At 32.4% G+C, this 24,643-nt stretch overlaps 1 protein-coding gene across 1 annotated transcript; it reads left to right on the top strand.

The window, feature by feature from the left end:
- Positions 1–9,484: 9,484 nt before the first annotated feature.
- Positions 9,485–24,643, top strand: LOC114281967 (isoflavone reductase homolog). Its single transcript, XM_082895788.1, has 4 exons — positions 9,485–9,775; positions 23,535–23,775; positions 23,934–24,137; positions 24,222–24,643. Exons 1-4 carry the CDS (start codon positions 9,584–9,586, stop codon positions 24,383–24,385), a joined length of 801 nt encoding a protein of 266 aa, XP_082751914.1. The 5' UTR covers positions 9,485–9,583; the 3' UTR covers positions 24,386–24,643.

Raw genomic sequence — 24,643 nt, 5'->3', positions numbered from 1 at the left:
TTTGTATGCATATATGGAACCATTTTATTACACTAGCAAGTTCAAAGCTTGCTATGCTAAGTCCGTTTATCCAATACCCACTATTGAGAAACCTCTTGTAGCTATGGATGATCTTGTTGTCCTTCCTCCAATTTGTAAGAAGCCACCTGGTAGGCCAAGGAAGAATAGGATTCCATCTAGGGGTGAGAACATAAGACGAGTACAGTGTGGTAGATGTAAGAAGTACGGTCATAATAGGAAGACTTGCAATGAGACATTGCCATAAAAGAAGTATGAAAATAATGCAGTTCTTCTGCAATAAATAGTCCATAGCAAAAATAGTAGTCTTTTAGACTAGATTTTTAAGGAGACATTGCAATAAAAGATATTTTTATTATGTTCTTGAATGGTTGTCTATTCAAGTTTCTGATTTGCTTTGTGGTTGAGTTTGACATTTTAATATATTTTTTTAATGTGGTTGAATAAGTTTCATGTAAATGAACTTATAGTGGAGTTTGTTCAGTAGGTGTGAAGGTTTGAAATGGTTGTGCTCAGCCTGTGCTTTCAAAGTAAATTTTTTTGGTATTTCAGAGTAAACTTTTACTTTATTACAGAGTTAAATTTTACTTTTTCGAGAGTAAAACATTGCCTTCATTCACATGAAAGTAAAACTTTACTGCCTTTCAACGTAAAAATTTACTTTCTTGTTGAATGGTTCTCTGTGGGTGTGATGAGCCTGTGGTTTCACAGTAAAATTTTACTTTATTTCAGAGTAAAATGTTACGTTTAGATTAAAATTTTATCTTATTTCAGAGTAAAAAAACAATTTTATAGAGGGTAAAATTTTACTTTTATGCAGAGTAACATTTTACTTTTAGATTTAGAGTGTAAAATTTTTCTCTTTTTCAGAGTAAAATTTTACTTTTATACAGAGTAAAATTTTACTTTTACATTCAGAGTGTAACATTTTTCTCTTTTTCAGAGTAAAATTCTACTTTTATAGAGAGTAAAATTTTACTTTTAAATTCAGAGTGTAACATTTTACTCTTTTTTCAGAGTAAAATTTTACTTTTATACAGAGTAAAATTTTACTTTCAGATTCAAAGTGTAACAATTTACTCATATTTCATATTTCAGAGCAGAGTAAAATTTTACTTTTATGCAGACAGTATGTTAGCCACTTAGAAAAACATTTCCAACATGCACCAAAATATACCACAATATATAAACTCCCCCTGATGATCATCATGCAATCTTTGTGGAAAAATAATCAAACAACACAACTACATATATCATCAAAGATACACAAGTATAACATATATCATTGTATTCTATCCATAACAACGTTCATTCCCACTCAAAACAATATCCTACTATAAAAATGTATTAATCACCAAACCATAGAAAAATTTACTAAAACAATAGACATAGCATGTACTATCTAATACTCTTTTAGTATTGTTTCACTTACAATTACTTTTTCACCATTCTTTCATTTACAAAATCCAAAATTACATACATCATTCACAGTAGTTCCCAAAAAGTTGTCCATATTGTCATCCTTGAGGTCTTAGCTCTAGCCCTTTTTTTTTTTTTTTGAGGTTGAATTCTTCCTCAGTCCATGCTTTTGGATAATCATTCAAAAATTGATGCACTATTGACGCTCGAAAATTGTTAATTTCATCATCTTCCATAGAATTTGCAATAGGCTCATCTCTTATGATTTGGCGCATAATATAACATACAATAATTCCCCAATCAACACTGTTAAAAAAAATCAAGATCTTGTTAGATTTAGTCAAATTTGAAAACTACCAATTCAAGCATGTAGTAGTAGCATGAAATACTTACGATGTTGGGCATTGTTGTGGACTATCTTTCACCGAAACCAAGTTTGCAAACTTCCTTCTACCTCTCTTCGTTTTGTTGGCCAACTTGTTCTCCACGTATGTTATCTAATATCATTGTATAATTGTTTGGTCACGATTAAATACAAGAATAAGACACAGTAAAAAATTACTGTTAATATGATGCAAAACACTTAGAATCTTTTTTGCATCCTTAAGGTAAAGATCTTCTCTGTTGTCTTTTGGCCTTAAAGAATTGTAATGTCTCCACTCATCAAATTCAGTGTCAAACACAAGAAGTGTCCAGTGGTAGGGTTTTTCTTCCTTTTTGTTCCCATTGGAATTCATGCAAAAATGAAGGTATCTGTATCCACTCAAATCTTGTTCAAGGACTTTATCAATGAAATTATTTCTCAACTCTCCATAACCCCATTTCACTAAAGACTGCATTTAATCATATAAGAGTGTCATGTCTCAAGTTGTGTTGGTAACATACTGTATGAGTTGTCAATCTTTGGCAAACCAAATAGTAAAAATTAACTCCAAAATACAGTACAATGTTACACTAAACCATAGTAAAATTTTATCAATTCAAACTAAATACAAATTGATGGCTTACTCAACAAAGGCTTGAGAAAAAGAATGATTTATTCTTTTCTAGCTTCTTTGCTTATTGCTCAATTTGAAGCATTTCTACAAAGCTGTCAATGACCTACAAAAACAAAAATTAATTAAATATATGTTAATCAAATGAACTATTTTTAGTTATTGAAGTGAACACTAGTCATTGAAACTTGTATGGCCACTTACATTATTTACAGTATCACTATCTCTCAAAATTACATCCACATCATGCAATGTAACATATACTCCATTTCATGTGCCGGACCATATGATTGTACTAGTCATGAGGTTAAAAAAATGTTGATTAACACATTGCAGTTTGATAACAGTAAAAATCTGTTGTTTGATAAAATTAAAATGGTCTTACTCTGTGGTTTCCAAATTGTAAATCTTGCTCAGTAGATACTTATCATTCTCATCAAGCAATTTGCATATTGCAGCGTTATCTGGAAACAAAACCCTTCTAACTGGCTTTGGTTGGCTTAGAGGCAAGTTAGGCAAGTTGTCAACACAAATCACTTCATTTGATATCACTTCAATTGCTTGTTTTATGATCTTTTTTTTCTTTGCCTCTCTTGGCTCACATTCAACATCAGACATCTCTTTTTTCTTCCTCGCCTTGATTTTGATTTTCTTGACCATGGATGTTTGCAATGGCTCTATGACTATAGGTGTTTCTTTCAATGTAGTTTGAATCCCAAAGTTTTGCTCTTGTTCTACTTCTTTAGCATGTGGCATTTCTTTAGAAGCAAAAGCTTAGGTAGCCGCATGAACTGCATTTTTTTTATTCTGTTCAACCAATTGTTTATTTTCAAATTCGAGTACTTCAATCTCCTTTCTCAGTTTCTCCATCTTTTTCTCTGTGCTGCTCATCTTTTCCATCATTTCTTTTGTTTTTGCCTCTTGATCCTCTTGTATTTTTTGTATTGTCTCCCTCATTTTATTCAGTTCTTCAACTAATGCCATATTCTCACTTTTCAGTCTCTTGTTTTCTTTTTGAACTTGTTCTAATTTCCCGAGATCAATGAAGTCTTTCAAAGGTTGATCATCTGCTAAAGCTTCAGCTACATGATCTTCATCTTCTTCAGTCTCCAAATGTTCCTCTATGCCTAATGTATCTTCTTCATCATCATTGCAAATGAGTTCCATTTCTTCTCTAGAAATGGGCTTCAGTTCATTGTGATTTACCTGCATTTAAAAAATAGAAAAAGAAAAGAAGTCAGCAATGAAGCAAATTTTAACCACTAGAGTAAAATTTTACTCTGTTTCAAAGTAAAAGTTTACTCTGATTGTAAGTAAACTTTTACTCTGTTTCAAAGTAAAAGTTTACTCTGATTGTAAGTAAACTTTTACTCTGTTTAAGAGTAAGTAAAATTTTACTCTGACTGTAAGTAAAAGTTTACTCTGATTTAAAGTAAACTTTTACTCTTTTAACTTTTACTCTTTTAACTTTTACTCTGTTCAAAAGTAAGTAAAATTTTACTTTGACTGTAAGTAAAAGTTTACTCTAATTTAAAGTAAACTTTTACTCTGTTCAAGAGTAAGTAAAATTTTACCCTGACTGTAAGTAAAAGTTTACTTTGATTTAAAGTAAAATTTTACTTTGTTCAAGAGTAAGTAAAATTTTACTCTGACTGTAAGTAAAAGTTTACTCTGATTGTATGTAAACTTTTACTTTGTTCAGGAGTAAGTAAAATTTTACTCTATTTCGAAGTAAAAGTTTACTCTGATTGTAAGTAAACTTTTACTCTGTTCAAGAGTAAGTTAAATTTTACTATGTTTCAACGTAAAAGTTTACTTTAAACTTTTACTCTAATTTTAAGTAAACTTTTACTCTGTTCAAGAGTAAGATTTTATTATGTAAGTATAAGTTTAAGTAAAGTGAATCTGTAAAGCTGAGTTTGGAAAAATGACACATCTTCGGGCTTTAGTGTTTGCAATGACTTCTTCATTAGCTTTTTCCTCAACGTTGATAAGTCTCATCGAAGGAGCCTTGGACACAAATTTTTTCCTTGAGGTTGAATGAGGGTAGTATGCTCGCATAACCAGTACTATAAAATAAAAAATTGAAATTAGTTAATTCACTAAAGATAGATTGCGTAATATTTCAAGTAGTTCAATTTACATACCAAAAGAAGAAGTACACATCCAGTTACATTTTCAGGACTTTCTAATGAAGAATGGATTGAAGTAGTCAACGTGGATACAACTACAGTCGACCATGCATATAAATTCATCATTTTCAAATCTTCTACAAAGGTGACAAAAGCCCATCCAACTGTTAGACCAGTTGTTGGTAATAGCAAAGTTGCCACAACAAATAAACACATTATTCATGCAACATCCTCAACATCAACTCTCGTTGTGCCTTCCAATACATCTCCTAATGCCTCTCGCAAACTCTTTACGGATATTCTTGACATATTATGAAACCTTCTCTGCACAAAAGGTGATTCTTGCTTCTTCCCATATGACACATCTACTTTTTTCGCTCTCGATTTTATCCCAAAAATCAAAGTAACGTCATTGTCCCGTATGTCACATGTTTTCCCCCCAAGCTTAAATCCCTTTGCATGAAAGTCATAAGATTTGATCACATCCATGACATTATCATCGACTTTCTTGAACTTCTTTAACACCACCTCATCTTTCTTCCAAAAAGATTTAAACAACATCCCAAAAAGTGTTCTCTCAAGGGCAGTAATGTGTCTTTTAGTGAACCTTGTGTCTCGCATTAGGTTTATCAATGATATTGTTTCATATAGTTTTCCCTCTCCCGTACTCCATGTACAATATTCAACTTCGAAGGTTTTGTTGTTGAAGGCATTAGATTGCTTTCTTTGCGGCCTTCATCATCACTAACATTGGATTGAACTTCTTTACTACTTTTGCTCTTTTTTTTAGGGACTTTCTTCTTTTGTATAACCGTTGGTGGAACTTCAAAATCATCATCATCATCATCATCATCATCACCACATTTGCTTCTTGTAACAACCATTTTACAACACTAAAAAGTTTCTCTATATCAACAGTGTAACATTTTACTTTAAACAACAAAGTGACAAAATAAATAAGCACTAAACAAAATGCACAAGCATTGTAATGAGATAGTAAAGTTTTACTCTGTTTGGCAGTAAAACTTTACTTTTATTGGAAGTAAAATTTTACTCTGATTGGAAGTAAAATTTTACTCTGAACAATATACCCTAGGAAATAAACAAAAAACACATACAAATTTTATAGAACCAAGAATCAAGAAAACATTGTCTCAATTTTGACTATAAGCAATACAGTTCGGAAATTGGCATTCACATACATAAATAGATACATATATATATATATATATATAATTCATATACAAATTGATATGCACATTTATGTAATGAGCAAAGGCTAGAGTTAAGTAAAATTTTATTCTCATTGCAAGTAAAATTTTACTCTGAAAAATTCATGAAGCAAGTGAATTTGAAAGCATTGAAATTGCAGGATCAAAACACTACAGAAATCAAAGCGTAATGAGCAAAGGTTAGAGTTAAAGTAAAATTTTACTCTCATTGTAAGTAAAATTTTACTCTGGTTGGAAGTAAATATTTTACTCTGAAAAATTCATGAAGCAAGTGAATTTCAAAGCATTGAAATTGCAGGACCAAAACACTACAGAAATCAAAGTGTAATGAGCAAAGGCTAAAGTTAAAGTAAAATTTTACTCTGTAATAAGTAAAATTTTACTCTCATTGTAAGTAAAATTTTACTCTGATTGGAAGTAAAATTTTACTCTGAAAAATTCATGAAGCAAGTGAATTTCAAAACATTGAAATTACAGGACCAAAACACTATAGAAATCAAAGCATAATGAGCAAAGGCTAAAATTAAAGTAAAATTTTACTCTGTAATTCCGAAATTCCTAAATTAGTTTTCAAAATTTTTAAACCTTAACATTCTTACATGATTTAGTGATTTAAAGTATTTTAAGATAGTGATAAAAATTTTAGAGCAGATGATCCTTAGTGCAACCAAAAATCCCAAATTCTACTAACCCAACGTAATCTCATACACCCTCCCAAAATGAAAACAAACCCAGACATGCTTCATAATATCGAAAAACTAGCTGAAAGAGGAAAAGATCACCTGCAAAATGTGTGTCTAAGAGAGAGAGTAAAGCGTAATGCGGAGTTCGATTCGAGCGCTAGCGACGAACCTGTAACGTTGCTAGGGTTTCAATCGACGAAACTGTAACGAGGTAGCTCTAAAGAGCAAGAGTAATGAGACTCAGAGAAGGGTTTCAATCGATGCTAGGGTTTTCGAATGATGATATTCAGAGGAGATGAGGGTTTTCAATCGATGAAACAGAGTGAGGCGAGAGAAACGGTGCAATTGTTTCATATTTCCCCACTTATATAGAAGGGCATTTCAGTCAGTTCATGCTATTTTTTTAATTGAAGGACTTTTGGAGCCATTGTTTTATTCCGTAAATTTCACACAAAATAGACCCAATGGAAGGGACTTTTCACCAAAAATTCTTAATTTTATAAAAATTAAAATTTTATATTAAAAATTATATATATTATGAAAATAAAATCAAAAAGATTAAAATAAATTTTTTTATTTTTTATTAAAAATGTGATATAGAGAGAGAGTGTGATTTTAATTTTTTTTTTTTTTTTTTTGTTAGAAATGTGATAGAGAGAGGGAGAGAGAGAGTGTGTGTGCTGTGATAAGTGTGTCAGGGAGAAAGGCGGAGAGAGAGAAAGGGACAGATTGAGAGTGTGTGGTGTGCAGTGAGTGTGTTAGTGAAAGTATGTATTCTTTTTTTTTATGTATTTTTTTTTTTAAAAAAAGAAATAAATCTGAGCCGTTTATTTATTTGTAGGTGACGTGGTTCTACTTGAGCCGTTAGCCGGAGGATGAGCCAGAGAGAGAATCTGGAGAGGATCCAAACTCAGCCTAAACTCTATGTAAGTCTACAGTGCTCTGAACCCTTTGAAGCCAAAAACAAGATATATATGGAAAAGAGCAAAGTTCTCGTGGTTGGGGGTACAGGGTACATTGGTTAGGAATGGCAATGGGGGGCAATGGGGTGGATATTAATTCTCCATTCCCATTCCCCTATAATAAATTTTCCCCATTCCCCATTCCCTATTCCCCATGGGTACCACCCTCCCCATTTTTTAATGGGTATGGATTTTCCCCAACCCACTTTAATCCCCATTTTTATTTTTTATATTTAATGTTAACAACTATTTTTTTTTTTTTTTTTTTTAAGGTTCACAACAAAAAATAAATATACCTTCAATCATTTTTCTTTCTTTTTTAATATATTTAATGTTAACAACTTTTTTTTTTTTTTTTTTTTTTTTTTTTTTTTTTAGGTTCACAACAAAAGTTAAATATACCTTAAATCTTTTTTCTTTCTTTTTTAATATATTTAATGTTAACAACCTTTTTTTCTTTTTTTTATAAAGGTTTTAGCTAAATATACCTTCAATCTTTTTTCTTTCTTTTTTAATATATTTAATGTTAACAAATTTTGAGATATCTTAGCAAATTTGAACCATTCATTTTAATTTATCTAAAATCTAAATATACCTTTAATAAATCTGAACCACTCATTTTAAGATATTTATGCACTACCACACCCAATCCATCCTCCATCTTCTTCCTTTAGTCCCCCACGAATTTTGTTGTTTGTTACTTTTAAAAAACAAAAAATATTTTTTCAATTAAATTTTTACTAATTTCACAACATCATCACCACTATTCTCACTTTCACTGTCACACTACCATCACCATAGCCACTACCATCATCACTGCCGCCATCACTATGTAACAATCTCTACTTTCACCTTCGTTCCATCGCCACCACCACCAAATATAAAAAAATATATTTTTAATTTTTTTTATAAAAAATATTTTCTATCTAAATAAATGAAGCATAACATTGGGAAACAAGCTGATTTCAGTTAAATCTGTTCATAACTAAGAAAAATTCTTTTAATTTAAAAAAAATTATTTAGTAAGACTTTGTATTCCCCTTTTATTTTTCTAGCAAATAAATCTTTGTACCCATCATTTCTATCCAATCACGACTCATGCTTGTTTTAATTCTCTACAATTTTCTTATTTTCAAATACATTCATATATATATATATATATATGTTATATAAATTGTGTGATAACATAAAACAAATAGATTCATACTCGTTAATTGAAATTTCAGAACAAGCAAACCATTCTGAAAATTACAATACACAACAAAATAAAATAACATAGAAAAGCAAACCGAAACCTATACTAGACAGTGTCCTTAATTTTTTTAAATAAATTTAAAAAATTCTAGATGTGCATAAAATTTGACAAGAATAATGTGACAATGTTAATTAATGTGTATTTGATTTTATTGTTGAGCCAAATAAAATAAAATAAGATTGAATGTATAGCTTTAGTTGCGAATCTTAAAAAAGAAAAAAAAAAAATAAAAAAAAAAATTGGTTGTGAACCTTAAAAAAAAAATTAAAAAGATTAAATATATATTTAGGTTTGGTCGTGAATCTTAAAAAAAATAAATAAATAAAATAAAAAAATAAAATAAAATTGGTTGTGAACCTTAAAAAAAATAATAAAAAAAAAGAAAAAAGATTAAATGTATATTTAGCTTTGGTTCTGAATCTTAAAAATTAAAAAAAAAATGGTTGTGAACCTTAAAAATAATAATAAAAAAAAAATTGAAGGTATATTTAGCTTTGGTTGTGAATCTTAAAAATAAAAAAATAAAAAAATATGGTTGTGAACCTGAAAAAAAAATAAATAAATAAAAAGATTGAATGTATATTTAGTTTTGGTTGTGAAAAAAAAAAAAAAAAAAAAAAAAAAAAAAAAAAAAAAAACATATGGGGAAATTAGTGGGTACCCATCCCCAACCCATCCCCTGTGGATATTTAAAGAATATCACTTATCCTACCCAATGAATAAGCAAAAGAGGGGAAAATCCATGTATTTGGGTTGGGTCTCCATGGATACCCACAGGGTAGGTTATCCATTGCCATCGGAGGATTGTTAAGGCTAGTTTAGCCTTAGGACACACAACCTATGTCCTTCAGAGGAGAGAGATTGGCCTTGACATTGAAAAGCTACAAATGTTACTTTCCTTCAAGGAGCAAGGGGCTCAGCTCGTTGAAGGCTCATTTTTTGACCATCAAAGCCTTCTGGATGCAGTGAAACTAGTCGACGTGGTCATTTGCACCATGTCTGGTGTGCATTTTCGGAGCCACAATATTTTGATGCAGCTCAAACTTGTTGAGGCCATCAAAGAAGCCGGAAATATCAAGGTATATACCTAACTTGTATCATAAAGTTATCAACGGAATCAGATTCTCATTTCTTAAGGGTTTATATTCAAAAAAACACTTTAAACAATTATTAACCTTAGTCTTTTAAACATCTTGATGAGATCTTTGTTTCAACAAATAAACACATCATTTAGCGACGTCATTCAAGGATTGTTTGACAATATGATTTTTTTTTTTTTTTTGGGCTAAACTTTAAAAAAAAAAAACTATAATAAAAAAATTATTAAAAAAATAAAAGAAAGTCATAAAAAAAAAAACCCTCTAAAAAAAGAAAATCATACACGATTGTCATTCACGTTTTTTGATACAACTAAAAAATATCATTCTCAAAATAATTTTTTGTAAAAAAAAGAAAAAATTAAAATTAAAAAACTATTAAAAAAATCATTTCTCAAATGAAGTCTCAGTAAAATTTATAATAGCAATTATTTTTGAAAGTCACAAGCATGCTTATCCTTAAATGATTGTGCTTAATTAACTTTATTCAGGCTATGTTTGGCATAGGTTTTTTTTTTTTTTGGCTAATATCATAAAAAGACAAAATAAATTAAAAAATTAATAAGATAAAATGTCATATCTAAATCATAATCATTTAATTTTTTTTCACAAAAATTAAGAAAGTCAAAAAATTCATCTCAAACAAAACTTTTTAACTCCAAATTAAAATAACTATAAAACTAAAACCACCCAAACGAAGGCTCTATGTCATTGGTTGCGTTGCAATGTGAATGTGATAGAAAAAGAATATAGCAAAGGGTTGTCTGCTATTTAATAAGAAAAATACATGACACCTCTATTTTGGAGACATTCACAATTTCGTTTGAATCTCAATCATTAATATATGTGTAGGGTCTATTCAGGACTCACATCATCAATGATAAAAATTTAAAAAGAGTTGTGGGTGTCATAAAAAAAACTGGAAGCCTCCATCATTGTTATTTTAATAGTTATGTGCTTTATTTCTTTTACTTTTGGGCTAAACAATATATATGTCACTATTTAAACTGTGTGCTTTATTTCATTTTAATTTATAAGTTAAAAAAATATATTTAAAAAGTCAAAATTTTAACAAATTATATATAAAAAAATTTAAAAAAAAAATTTCTCTTTATTTTTTATATATATTTTTATAAAAAAAATTAAAAAATTATCCTAAATATATTAATTTTTATTATCTTATATTTTAAATAAAAAATTAAAAAATTATTAAAATAATATATTTCCGCTCTAGAAATTGTCCACCCAACTCCATTAAATGAGAATCTTACGATATCATCAAGAAAAGACAACTTCTTTATCTTATGCGGTTGTTTGGCCTCTTTCATTAAAGCCTACTTTGGGAAGGTAAGTTTGGAGTTTTTTAAGTTATTTAGTCAAAATAAATAAATAAATAAATAAAATAGATTTTTTAATTTAATAAGATAAAATATCAAATTTAATTTATAATTATTACATTTTTTTTTTATAAAAAAACTAAAAAAGTCAAAAATTCTTCACAAACGAGACTTTTTAGCTTCAAATTAAAATATTTAAAAAATCAAAAAATTAAAAAATCAACCCACTTTCCAAACGGACTATAAACAAAGTATTAAAGAAATCATTGAGTAAGACTATTAATATTGAATTCATAGAAAAATATTAAAAATTGTATATGTCAACATATATGATTTGATTTTTAAAAAACACAATAAGGGGTTGTTTGGGGTGTCTAAAATAAGTGTACTTTTTGTCTTTTTAGACTAAAAAGTTGAGAAAAAAAATATGAATGTTTGGGTTAACTTTTTGACTTTTTACGAAAAAATGTGTATTAAAAAATTGTATAAAAAAATGTACAGAGAAGTTATTGATAGCCCGTCCAGCAGTTTGGTAGAGAAGTGGCAGATTAGGAGATAGGAAATTATTGCCTACTTCTCGGGCTTAAATTGGCGGTGTTGTCCAGCCCTTGGGGGCCCACAACAGGTCACGTTTTGCTAATCGGAATCGTTAAATGTGTAGAACTCGTCGAGTACTATGTGCTTGTAAAAAATCATGGTGATTGGACATCGATAACTATCTGATCGTGTTAGTTTTTTGTTAACTGTTAAACATAACACCATCTATTTTTTATACTAAACTAATTTGATCATATAGTTAGCAATATCCGATTAACGTGATTTTTCATAGGCATATAGTACTTGACGATTTTTATACATTGAACAGTTCAGATTATCAAAAAGAGATCTGTGATGGCCTCCACTGGCCCAATATTATTCTCCAATTTAATGAATAGATATACTTTTTTGTTTTTTTTACTCCATTGACAGCCCAATAAAGTGCACTGTCACCGCGGGTACCACCAGTCACGTCTTTGTATGGTAATATTGTGTAAATTAATATTTTTATATTTTTAATTGATGGATAGTGATAACTTTTTAACTTTTTAAATTTTTTATAAATTGCTAAACTTGACCTAAGAATACAGAATGAGGATACTTTTATGTGATTTAATTCTATGTACATGTAAATTATCCAGAGATCAACTTTGATTCGAGGGGTTTACATGTTGGATTATCATGCGCCTTTAATTATGATACAATTATTAAAAGGTTTTCCACACACATTATGATGAGTAATACTTTATTAAAAAGTCATTTTTCCCTTAAATTTAACTGTCCAATAATTAAAAAAATAATAATAAGAAATTAGTTTAACTGTCCAACGTATAAAGTTTTTAAAAATTGAATATTTTTGTCTTCAGAAGTAAAAACCTTGTCACAAAAACATTAAGAAACAAATCTTTGATATCATGGTAGCCGTCTTGAAAGTAAAAAATTAAAATTAAAAAATAATAATAATAAATCTTCTAGAAACAAAATTTTGACAATGTTGTTAATAGACGCGTCTTTTAAAAACAAAATAATTCCGTGCAAAAAATAAATAAATAAAATTTTTTGTCCAAAAAAGAAGTGGTTTATCGCTAAATGTCCCATTTTCATAGCTAAGAATACAACAATGACAACTAAAATATTTTGTCTCTAAAAAGTGATTCCATCCTTAAATTTTTTTTGCTAAAAATTTAATTTATTGTAGTAAATAATTTTCATATATTATTGCCTATATTTGACCCAATATTATGGTAGCCCACGTAATTATGATTTTGAACTTATTGTAAACATTATCTATCTACCAACATCATGACGCATTGATTTTCTTGTGGGATCATTTGATGCAAGAAGTCTTATTTGTTGGAAAATCTGAATTTAATTTACTTCAATAGTTGTGTCTCTTGAAATGAAAGGGTGTGTCCTTTTGAAGGATCACAACCTTTTCGAAGAGTCACTTAGAAGTCTTTATATTCCATGTCCCTCACTTCATTTTAAAAGTGGTGAATTGCCATTCTTCTTCACTTTGCATTTATTCTTCATTTTTCCTGAGTCTAATTTTCCTATAAAGAGAGTTCATGCACAGCAAAGTTCGCTAGGCTTGCAATAGTAGTGCTGCTAGTGCAAGACATTGATCGTTGTATCCTGGGAGATAGACGTCCATTGAATCCTAAGCACCAGTGGGAGGACGAATCTGTCTTAAGGAAAGAGTGTCACACACTCGACTCGATCAGGTTTTATCTTTTTATGTACTGTAAGTTTAATTACGTTATTATGTTGATTTATTTCAGTTTTTGGTTTTGCCCAAAAAAAAAAAAAAACGTTTGCATAATTTTAAATTATATTTTCCATTTAGTTTGGTACTAATTTTTCTAACAATCTTAAGACAGATTCGATGTATATAATTTTCGGGCAAATATGTTTTGTGTATTAGAACTGTTGTTAAACAGATTTATCATTGTTAAAACAGTTCCAGTTATAACTCATAAGTAGTTTGAATCTACCAGAAATCAATTTATTTTTGGTTGGTTACTTTAATAACTACTTTCATACGGGTTTGGAATTTGTGAAACAGTCTTTATGAACAACAGAACCAATACATGTTGTTACACTCACGGCGCTTTCATCGAATTGTGTTTTCGTGAAAGAAATTGAATTTCTTCACTGCCCATTTATTACCCAATTCGGCATTGAATTTGTTATGCGTAACAGTCCCAACTTGTGTTCTGTGTCAGTTGATGGAATTCAAATTCCGAGTCCTCTGTATATGAATGTTATAGATTTTGCTTTTGCAAGAGGTTTATCCTCAGTTGTATAATCGTGTATGTTCTCTTTATCATCACATCTTGTCAAAATGTTTCTGTTCATGTGTATATATATATATATATATATGTATATATATGTAATTTGTTATATCTATCCATATATGTTTTTCTTGTTTTGTTTTATTAAAAAAAAAAAAGAAGGCAAAAACAAATTATGGTATTTAGAAATTACAAATTGATGAGGATCTATTGATTTGATTAATCTTAAAATCTTAAAGTTGAAGTTTAAGAAACATAGTGGGGTTATGCTCTATGTTCTTTTAAAGTAAAGATTTTTCAGAGTTTGAAAATTGTGAAAACGTGTCTTTCAAACTTGAAGTGGTACTTGTGGAGTTGTGACTTTTTGGCATCCGAGTGCTCTCTAAAGCAAATCTTATTTACAGATTTTCTTGATTTTTGTTTATTAACATGCCTCGCTCAAGAAGTGGGAACTATAAAAAGGAAGAGCCTAAGAACAACATTGATGTTAATGTAAATTGTAAAAGTAAATTACCACTCCCACTCCACCTACCACCTCCACTACCACCTTCACTCCCACTCCACCTACCACCTCCACTACCACCTTTACCTACTCCCAAATCCTCTCCTATATAAATCCTTGTAATATACACAATTCAATCAATCAATATATCAATCAATAATACATACAATTTATCTCTATCAATATATTTTACATGGTATCAGAGCTATAAGATTTAGGCCTATACTCCTTTCTTTCCGGCGGGCAGCCGGCCGGCAACCTTGCCTTCGCTGCCCGCGGGAGTTTTTTCAACACATACCTTCACTCTTCTTCACCACTCACCAATAGCTTCCCTCTCTCCAGCGGCAGTGGTGGTAGTTGTTGCCGGAGTTTAGATCCAGAAAACGCTTCAAAGATCATGGGTTTTCCGATATTGAGAAGGAGATGATTGGCTTAGCCTGTGGACCTGAGACCCTCTTGTTATCCCTCATCAGCCAAGCCAAACCTCGGTTGGGACTTTCGTCGAACACTTCGTCTACACCCTCAACACCCTCCTCTCCTTCTCCCTTCAATCCCATGTCTAACCCCAACAACAACAACAGACCCAACCCATTTCTTCAATCTTCGCCAAGAATCCTCATTCCCAACAATGGGTTTCACATGAACCCTTCTTCTTCTCCTTCCTCTCCTTGGTCTGTTTCTGGGTTTTCCGATCAACCAAACACCTCTGTTCTAGTGCCGCCGCTTCGCCCTCGCAGTCCTCGGCAAGAACGGTTGCTTCGTCGAAGGCGTACTCTACCTCCTCGTCGGCAACGATCTCCTCTCTGCCTCCAACGTTCCCTCATCTCCACCACCGCTGTCACTGTCGTACCTCCGTTCTCTACTGCGGTGTTATCCATCTCACTCTTCCTCTCTATTACCGACGGTCCCTCAATCATTTTGTCTTTCTCTCTCTCTCTCCACCACTTCTCCAGAGCCACAACATGATCTCACACTCTCTCTTCATAGACCCACATCATCGTAGCCGGACCAGCGTGCAATAACGGATCTTGAAGCTGGAAGGTCTGTTTCGATTCCTGTATCAGCTTCAAAAGCATGAGGCAGACTCTCCTGGCAGCCTATAATATGTTTATTATAATAATTCAGGGCACTTTCTTTTCTTTTAATATGTTTATTATACTATTTTTTTTTTATTCTCTTTGTTCCCACCATGTCTCACCCACCACTCTTCTTTTATTTCCACATCACACCCTCTCTCCACTCATTCCTTTTCTTATTCTTATGCACCCACTCCGAATCCACAACCTACATATACATATATATCTTTTGTTTACTTTTCCTTCCATATATCTTTTACTTACTTTTCCTTTAGTGGTCGGCTCCGCCCCACTTTGCATCGCCCATCAAAGCCTTATTTTATCTTATTTTATTTTATTTTAACCTCTTCCTCATATTTTATCATCATCATTTTTCCCCTCATCATATTCTACCCCATTCTTTTCTTTCTAAGCGCATATACTTTCTACATTCATATATTATTATTATTATTATTCCGAAAAAAAAAAAAAAAAAAAAAAAAAAAAAAAAAAAAACGAAACAAAACTTATTCTTTCTTTCTTTATTTTTCTTTCACATTATTTTTTAATCTTTTTCCAATTTCATTCATCCCATCTAGATTTGCACACCAAACCTTGTTTTATTCATCTCCGGACTCTACTTCCATCACGTTCCCACCAGAGAGTTACCACAAAAAAAAAAAAAAAAAAAAAAAAAACAAAACAAAACAAACAAATCTATCCTTTCTTCTTGCCGGGATCAAACCCGATGACAATTTTCCACATTAAAAAAAAAAAAAAAAAAAAAAAAAAAAAAAAAAACAAACAAACAAACAAACAACCACCAACCAAACAACTACATCCCCAGGAGGGATTTTTCTTTTCCCTTCTCTACTCTACTGCAGGTCTTTTCTTCTTGCCTCCGTCCTGAGCGGCCCTTGACGGTGTTGCCTCCGTGTTTCCCACTCCACTGGGCATGATCACTACCCCCTGCTCCTCCACTGCAGCATATGGCGGTCCTCCAAATCGGAACATCACGGTGGCCTTCCGCTTCAGCTCCTTGTTTTCTGCCCTTAGCACGCTTATCTCTGCTCGCGCATCCTTATACATGCGTTGGAGCAGAGCCAGCTGGGAGTTTAATTGCTGCACCTCATTTGTCCTACTCTGCAGCCGGTGCGACAGATTTGTGACCGCCGTCATGGATTCCACACATGCCTTCAATGTATACTGATTAGCCTCCACATCCGTTTGCACTGCCATTTTTTGCTCCACCGACTGCATCGGAAAGTTCAACGGAGCAAACCCAGTGGTGTTTGGTTGAGGTTCACGGGACACCGCACCCGTTCTCTCTCCTGTGGACTCGTTCAGGTCGGGAAAGAGAGTCAGCAGACCACGGGACGACGAAGCCATTTTCTCTCGCAACAGAGTGTTACAGAATATCTCTCACAAACAGAGTGTTACAGACTATCTCTCTCAGCAAAACGACCTCTCTTTCTCAGCAAAATGAAGAATTTTTCAGAGGTTTCTCTCAATTTTTCTGTCTCAGTTTCTGCCTCCTCCGCTTCGGTTTATAACGACCATGACCCAGAGACAGCCACGCGCATCGCGCGCCTTTTGACACCGACAACCTGGCACGCCTTTTTATGGCACACCTTTTCATGACTCGGGCACGTCTTTTGATGACACGCCTTTTGATGACACACCTTTTGAGGGCACGACTTTTGAGGGCTCGATATCTACATCCATGTATATCTTTTGGGCAGCCTATATACACACTCATACAGTGTCTTCTACACCAGCCAGCTTTATCAATCCCTTTGTTTCAACCTCAAATAGGTTTCTATCTTCACACCTATTTGAGTTTGAGGGGGGGTTATACACAGTATCATGTATAAGTCACTCATGGCGCACTCCCTAAGTCGCCCCCTTGGTGCACCACCACAAGCTTCTACAACGGTCCAACATGACCCCATAAACTGTCTTCAACAACGGTCTGACACGACCACACAGTGTCTGCTACAACGGTCCGACATGACCCCATAAACTGTCCCGACATTGATTCCGGTCAGCTTCTACATCGGTCCGACATGACCCCGTAAACTGTCTTCTACAACGGTCCGACATGACCCCGTAAACTGTCCTGCTACATCGGTCCGACATGACCCCGTAAACTGTCTGCTACAACGGTCCGACATGACCCCGTAAACTGTCTTCTACACCGGTCCGACATGACCCCGTAAACTGTCCTGCTACATCGGTCCGACATGACCCCATAAACTGTCTTCTACATCGGTCTGACACGACCACACAGTGTCTGCTACAACGGTCCGACATGACCCCGTAAACTGTCTGCCACAACGGTCCGACATGACCCCATAAACTGTCTGCTACATCGGTCTGACACGACCATACCGTGTCTCCTATCCTGTTTTATTTATCAGTTTATTTTTCTGTTTTGTGACTCTCTCCAAACTCAAGTTGGCTAGTGCCTATCCTCCTTGAGTTTGAGGGGGGCTGTTAATGTAAATTGTAAAAGTAAATTACCACTCCCACTCCACCTACCACCTCCACTACCACCTTCACTCCCACTCCACCTACCACCTCCACTACCACCTTTACCTACTCCCAAATCCTCTCCTATATAAATCCTTGTAATATACACAATTCAATCAATCAATATATCAATCAATAATACATACAATTTATCTCTATCAATATATTTTACAATTGACATAATCATTTCTGTATCTTGAGTCAAGAGTTTTCGTGAGATTATGATCCGTAATAATTTTTTACTCATGATTGTTTTACTCACTCCAGTGATGTGCATTATCAAGTGATTGAGATTATTAAAAAAGGTTGATTTGTGGATGTCTGTTAATAGGTCCACAAAGATATATTTGTTTATAAATTAGTATCTCAAGTTCCTCTTAAGGAAATGCACAAATATTTGACAGATATTTTATGGAAATGTCTCAAAAATGTGTTTTTAAAATCAAGTTATGATTTTTATTAGTAAAATCTGGTATGATTTTTGGTTTGTGAATTCTTGAAACTTGAGAAAATATATAATATATGTTATATACTTGGGTTTTTTGAATATAATTTGATGTCATTTACATGTGCATATTAATTTGTAGTAATTCTAATTAATTTGCAAAGAGCCTTATGGTGTCATATGTTGCCATAAAATCTTTTATGGGAAAAGAAAAATGTGATGTGTTAGTTTTTGACTAATTTATTTCCAGTGCTTTGTCTAAGAAATTAAACTTTATTTGAAAGTTTGTGAAATTTTTAATTAATTTGTGATTGTGATGATGACATACCAATGGATCTCTTGTGGGATATAATTTCGAAAAGTATATTTCATGTGTAGATAACCCTTTTGTTTGATTCTGATAGTAGTTTTAGGCAATCATTAACACTGAAATAAATTTAAACATGATATTTCAATTAATAATGGTGTTTGTTCCATTTAATTGAAAATAGATTGAGGAATCTTTTGTGTTGATTATTATTTGTTAATAATCAATTAAAAGTTATTTTTAAAGTAACTTTAAATTTTTGAGATAGGATGTCTTCAGTCTTTATTTCACTTGTGTGGTAGACTTGGTTGTTAATCTTGTCCATGTCTACATATGGGAGTTTATCTTTTGAATGAGAAGAGATAATTCAATTTCTTTGTCCCAAATATTCATCAAAAATGAATTATTAGTTGTGACAGTGACACTTGTCTGGGAATGAATCATGTTGTTTGTGCTAATTTATGTATTATTACAAACGTGGGGGAAGAGAGATTCCTTGTCTACATATGTTGTAGAGTTGACAATCAATTTATGATGTCATTAATATCATTTTGGTATGCGATGTATTATAAATAGATGTCAATTATTTATCAAAGTATTGATAAAAATGTGAACTTATGTGTTTTGACATAAGAGGAATTCTAATTATTCTTTGGAATAATTACTAAAATTGGTGTGGTGACTGATAACTCCGTAATGAAATATTATAAGTTAAAATATTTCATGGGTGAAAGACACTTTGGTAATTATCGTCGTAGTCACCAATACTGGATAAGACAAATAAGATAAGATGTAAATGTATTTATACAGTGATATTTATATTCCATGTTGAGATTGGAATTAAGGGTTGCAGTAAACAAAAAGGAATTAATCATGGCTGACAAAGTGTTGTGACCACAACCGGTTTTAGTCATTTATTCGTTGTACTGCAAAAGCAAGTTATGAAGTCTAATTGGTTTTAGACAAATTAGTATTGTGATTATATTCACAAAATAGTTTACATCTTGTTATTTAGTTCAAGCACGCCAATTAATGATATATTATGATTTATCTCAGAATTGTGGGGGTATATTAATATTTTGTATAATTATACATCAACAAGAGGAATTAAGTTTCCTTAGAATGCTTAAAATGTGGGGGTGCTTGGAGGATTTTACCAAAGTAACGGTTCCGATAATAGGTCCACAAAGAATCTCAATTCTTTATATAGGACAAAGTTGGAGTAGAAACAACAATAGTTTTATTAACTCCTAAGGAACAACTCTATGTTTATTATTTAAATGGGAGTGACATAGAGTAACGATAAGTCTCGATGTAATCAAAGACTTGACACCGTATGACATTTGCTTTAAGTTGTGAATATTGTCTAATGATAATATAATGGATTCACTAATTACTCAATGATATCTAATTGTGAAGGTCAAACGGGAAAATAGCGGCCGCTAAACAAAAAGTTTGACCAAAGAGCAAATGAGGGAAAGTTTATCGAGGGGAATGTGATTAAAGCCTATTATATCAGAGTCATCATAATGGTAACCCTACTTAGATGACTGGAGATCCCAAGAACTAAGTTCAAAGGGACAACTAAGTTATGTGTGGCTCGCCAGAAATCACTAAAGGAGTCTAACTCCTATCCATTCCTATGATGAGAGTGATATCTGCAACATGTATTGAATGCAGGGAACTTAGGGTAAGCTATGCTTTTAATGATTACTTATATCTTGGAAATCCTAGAGGGGTATCTTTCAAGAGGAGTATTTAAGAGACTCGAAATAAGGATCACCTATATGAGTGTGAAGGGGCCGCTTCTATGAGAATTGATAAGGCTAAATTCTCTAAAGCACTCAAGAAACACCAGGACTTGCCCAAGGCCAAAACGGGCACAACCGTGAGAACTAAGTTGTGTTTGAAGATATTCTGTGTGAATTCTATTGTCTTGGCTTACACAAACGGCTGAACAGTTCAAGGCATCACGTCCACTGATTAGCTAGTAAGTCCGATAGGCTTTCACTAGGGAAGGTTCAAAGCCGAAAGCTACCTATCCCGATGCAGGATATTTCCATAATGTACTCTCTCTTTGTCTGCATGTTGTTGCATGTCCTTTCCGTAAATTTCATTCATGTGGGGGATTGTTGGAAAATCTGAATTTAATTTACTTCAATAGTTGTGTCTCTTGAAATGAAAGGGTGTGTCCTTTTGAAGGATCACAACCTTTTCGAAGAGTCACTTAGAAGTCTTTATATTCCATGTCCCTCACTTCATTTTAAAAGTGGTGAATTGCCATTCTTCTTCACTTTGCATTTATTCTTCATTTTTCCTGAGTCTAATTTTCCTATAAAGAGAGTTCATGCACAGCAAAGTTCGCTAGGCTTGCAATAGTAGTGCTGCTAGTGCAAGACATTGATCGTTGTATCCTGGGAGATAGACGTCCATTGAATCCTAAGCACCAGTGGGAGGACGAATCTGTCTTAAGGAAAGAGTGTCACACACTCGACTCGATCAGGTTTTATCTTTTTATGTACTGTAAGTTTAATTACGTTATTATGTTGATTTATTTCAGTTTTTGGTTTTGCCCAAAAAAAAAAAAAAAAACGTTTGCATAATTTTAAATTATATTTTCCATTTAGTTTGGTACTAATTTTTCTAACATTATTTACACACATACTCAAATTTATATCAATTGTATATACTTCGTGAATTTTGTTTCTGAAACATACCCTTTTATGTCATATGACCAATGAAAGTAATCTTAATGGAAAGATAAAATGACAAAAAGGTAAAATAAAGAAAGGATGTCATGCTTGAATACGTTGAATTTGTATTTTTTACTTTTTTTTTAAAATTTTTGTGATAAGAACAAGGGTTATTTAAATAAGTAAAAGTGGAACATAAAGAACAAAACAAAGTTATCAAGTTGCTTAATGCAATTTTAATAGATTGATAGTAGGTATGATTGGTGCAAATATATTGTTTATTATTTATACGGACATTACTTAATAAGTCCAATGAGATCAATCAAACAAGTAAAGGAAGAAAAAAGCCAAAATAGTGTAGTCAAAGACAACCCTCGACCAAGAAGCCACCTTTTTCCCAGTGGAATAGCATGGTTTTGGTAACCTAAAATAATAAATACATAAATAAAAACTTTATGTTGAGTTGTTTTCAAACATTGACAAAAGAGCGTGGAGTTGTTTTCAAACATTGACAAAAGAGCAATACTTTTAATTGAGAAAAATGATTTGGACCACAACAGGGAGGCACTTCACGACCCCCTCTGACTTGTGATTGGTCTGTTTTTTTATTTATTTTTTTTTTTTTTTCCTCCAATCACCAACTCTCACGTATATGTGGTGGAAGTGGTGGGGAGAGGGGTCTCCATCACGTCCCTTTAGTTTAATAACGAGCTCCAACTTCTTTTTTTCCCTTGTTTCTTTCCTTATTTGTTTCTCTAAAGTCTCTACAAAAATGGGACTAAGGTATCGTTTGGTAATATTATTTTTTAATTTAAAAATCAAAAAATCATTAAAAAAAACAAAAAAGCCAACAATCTATACCAAGAAATCAAATATTTCATTTTCTCTCTACTTTTTGCACATTTTTTTATAAAAATTAAAAAGTCATTCAAATATACAATTTTTTTAATCATATTTTAACTAAAAAATCAAAAAAATTACTAAAAAAAAGTATTCTCAAAAGAGGCCCAAGTCAAACCGATCAGGTTGTGATAAGAATTACTCAAACTAGACCTCTCAAACCAAACTCATCTCTCCAAGCCTAGTTGAGCCCATGCTCAATAAATTAAACTCGGACTAGCTTTGAATTGCCCACAAATTTGGGCCGATTTTTTTTTCTCTCCACCTAGGCTGCTTAATTTTTTAAAGTTCAGCTCTACTAATATTTTTTTGGCAAAAAGCATAATTATCTTCAAATAAATAACTTTGCCACAATAATGTTATGTGTAGGTGAGAAATGATACATATATATATATATATATATACATAATTTTAGCGTAATTAACAACCAATGTCTTACAGATATAATTAATATTTTTATATATTTATATATACCATTGGAATTTTGGGTTGCCCTTTGAATGCACCCATGTCCGGCCCAAATTCACTTCAAGCTTTTGAATTGCTGTCGAAGCACGTACTGAGTTCAAAAAATATACTACCCAAACTATTACAAAAATTAGGATTGGTCCCGTGTTTCTTGAATTGAGCACGCCCGAGTAAGGCCAAGTTTGACATCTTCTAAAAAATTTAAAAAGTAAAAAAATCACTATCTTATTTAAGTCATATCATCTTATTTAAGTCACATCACCTCTCTAACACATCACTTCAAACCCAACCTAAATCCAACCTATATTTCATAAAAAGTCAAAAAGTACACTTATTTAGTCTTCCCAAACTTTGGCCTAAATTAGTAACATAAAATCAATTGTAATCCGTCAATTGCCTGTCTTCGATCAATGAGCCATTAAGCTGAGATTAATATGGAAATACCAAGTTTAAAATTTGGTTCCTTTGTTTGTGAATGTCAAATATACAAGCTTTGTTTCATTTGGAAACAAAGCTATTTTAATGACTTTTTGATTTTTTACGAAAAAAAATACAGAAAAGTAGAGAGAGTGATGTAACAATTTATAGTAACTTTTTGACATTTTGACTAAAATGTATAATTGACAAACGAGGCCTAAAATCTAAAAAATATATTGTGCAAATTGTTGCAGAGGTTCTTGCCCTCGGAGTTTGGTACAGACCCGTCACGAATGGACAAAGCTCTTGAACCTGGAAAAGTCTCATTTGATGAGAAGATGACAGTGAGAAAGGCAATTGAAGAAGCTAAAATCCCCTTCACTTACGTCTCCGCTAACTGTTTTGGTGGTTACTTTGCCGGAAACCTAGCTCAACGTGGCACTCTTGTTCCTCCAAGAGACAAAGTAGCCATATATGGAGACGGCAAAACTAAAGGTACTATAATGCTCGTAGTCAGTGTACAAAGCTCCAGCTTATAGCAATATCTATGCTAGGACTTAATCGTGTACATAATTGTCTCAATTTATACAGTGATCTATTTGGCCGAAGAAGATATAGCAACATACATAATTGTTTCGATTTATATGTTACAGTGATCTATTTGGACGAAGATGATATAGCGACATACACAATCAAGACGCTAGATGATCCTCGTACCTTGAACAAAACATTGTACCTTAGGCCACCCGAAAACATCCTTACTCAACTGCAGTTAGTTGAGAAGTGGGAAAAACTTCTGGGTAAAAAACTGCAGAAGTTTAGCATCTCTGCAAAAGACTTCCTAGCTTCCATGAAAGGTAAAAATAAAAACAAAACATTTTTTTTTTTATAATATGAACTATATTAATCTAATTTAACTCTCTTAACCATATACTATGCAGTTATGGGCTTCACAGGACAAGTAGGAGTGGGGCATTTCTATCACATTTTCTACGAAGGTTGCCTCTCAAACTTTGAGATAGGACAGGAGGGAGAAGAGGCTTCGGCGCTCTATCCTGAGGTTCGATACACTCATATGGACGCATACCTGAAACGCTATCTGTGATTACAAGTAGTACAGCTGTAGAGCTTATATATTTGAACACTGGTGGTTTCTGAAAACCTTTCAGAAGACAAGTTAATAAGATACCATGTTCATGTCCAATAAAATTTTCATTGTGATTTGTGTTTTGATTTCACTCATGAGCTAACATATGTATAAAACAATACCCAAGTTTGTTTTCCTACTTCAGCCCTTGGGGCTATTTGTTGCAGCTTAATCTAAGTGGAAAGTTGGTGATCTATTAAATAGAATCTAAAAGCA

This window comes from Camellia sinensis, chromosome 11, assembly GCF_055761805.1.
Source record: "Camellia sinensis isolate YWXY chromosome 11, ASM5576180v1, whole genome shotgun sequence".
NCBI classification, from domain to species: domain Eukaryota; kingdom Viridiplantae; phylum Streptophyta; class Magnoliopsida; order Ericales; family Theaceae; genus Camellia; species Camellia sinensis.
This window is presented reverse-complemented; position numbering and strand designations above follow the sequence as displayed.

What these genes read in the sequence shown, in the direction of transcription:
- LOC114281967 (XM_082895788.1), top strand. Translation starts at nt 9,584, where the DNA reads ATGTTACTTTCCTTCAAGGAGCAAGGGGCTCAGCTCGTTGAAGGCTCA. An exon ending in TGGAGACGGCAAAACTAAAG is followed by an intron (nt 23,776 to 23,933) that starts GTACTATAATGC and finishes TATATGTTACAG; the next exon opens with TGATCTATTTGGACGAAGAT. An exon ending in CTTCCTAGCTTCCATGAAAG is followed by an intron (nt 24,138 to 24,221) that starts GTAAAAATAAAA and finishes TATACTATGCAG; the next exon opens with TTATGGGCTTCACAGGACAA.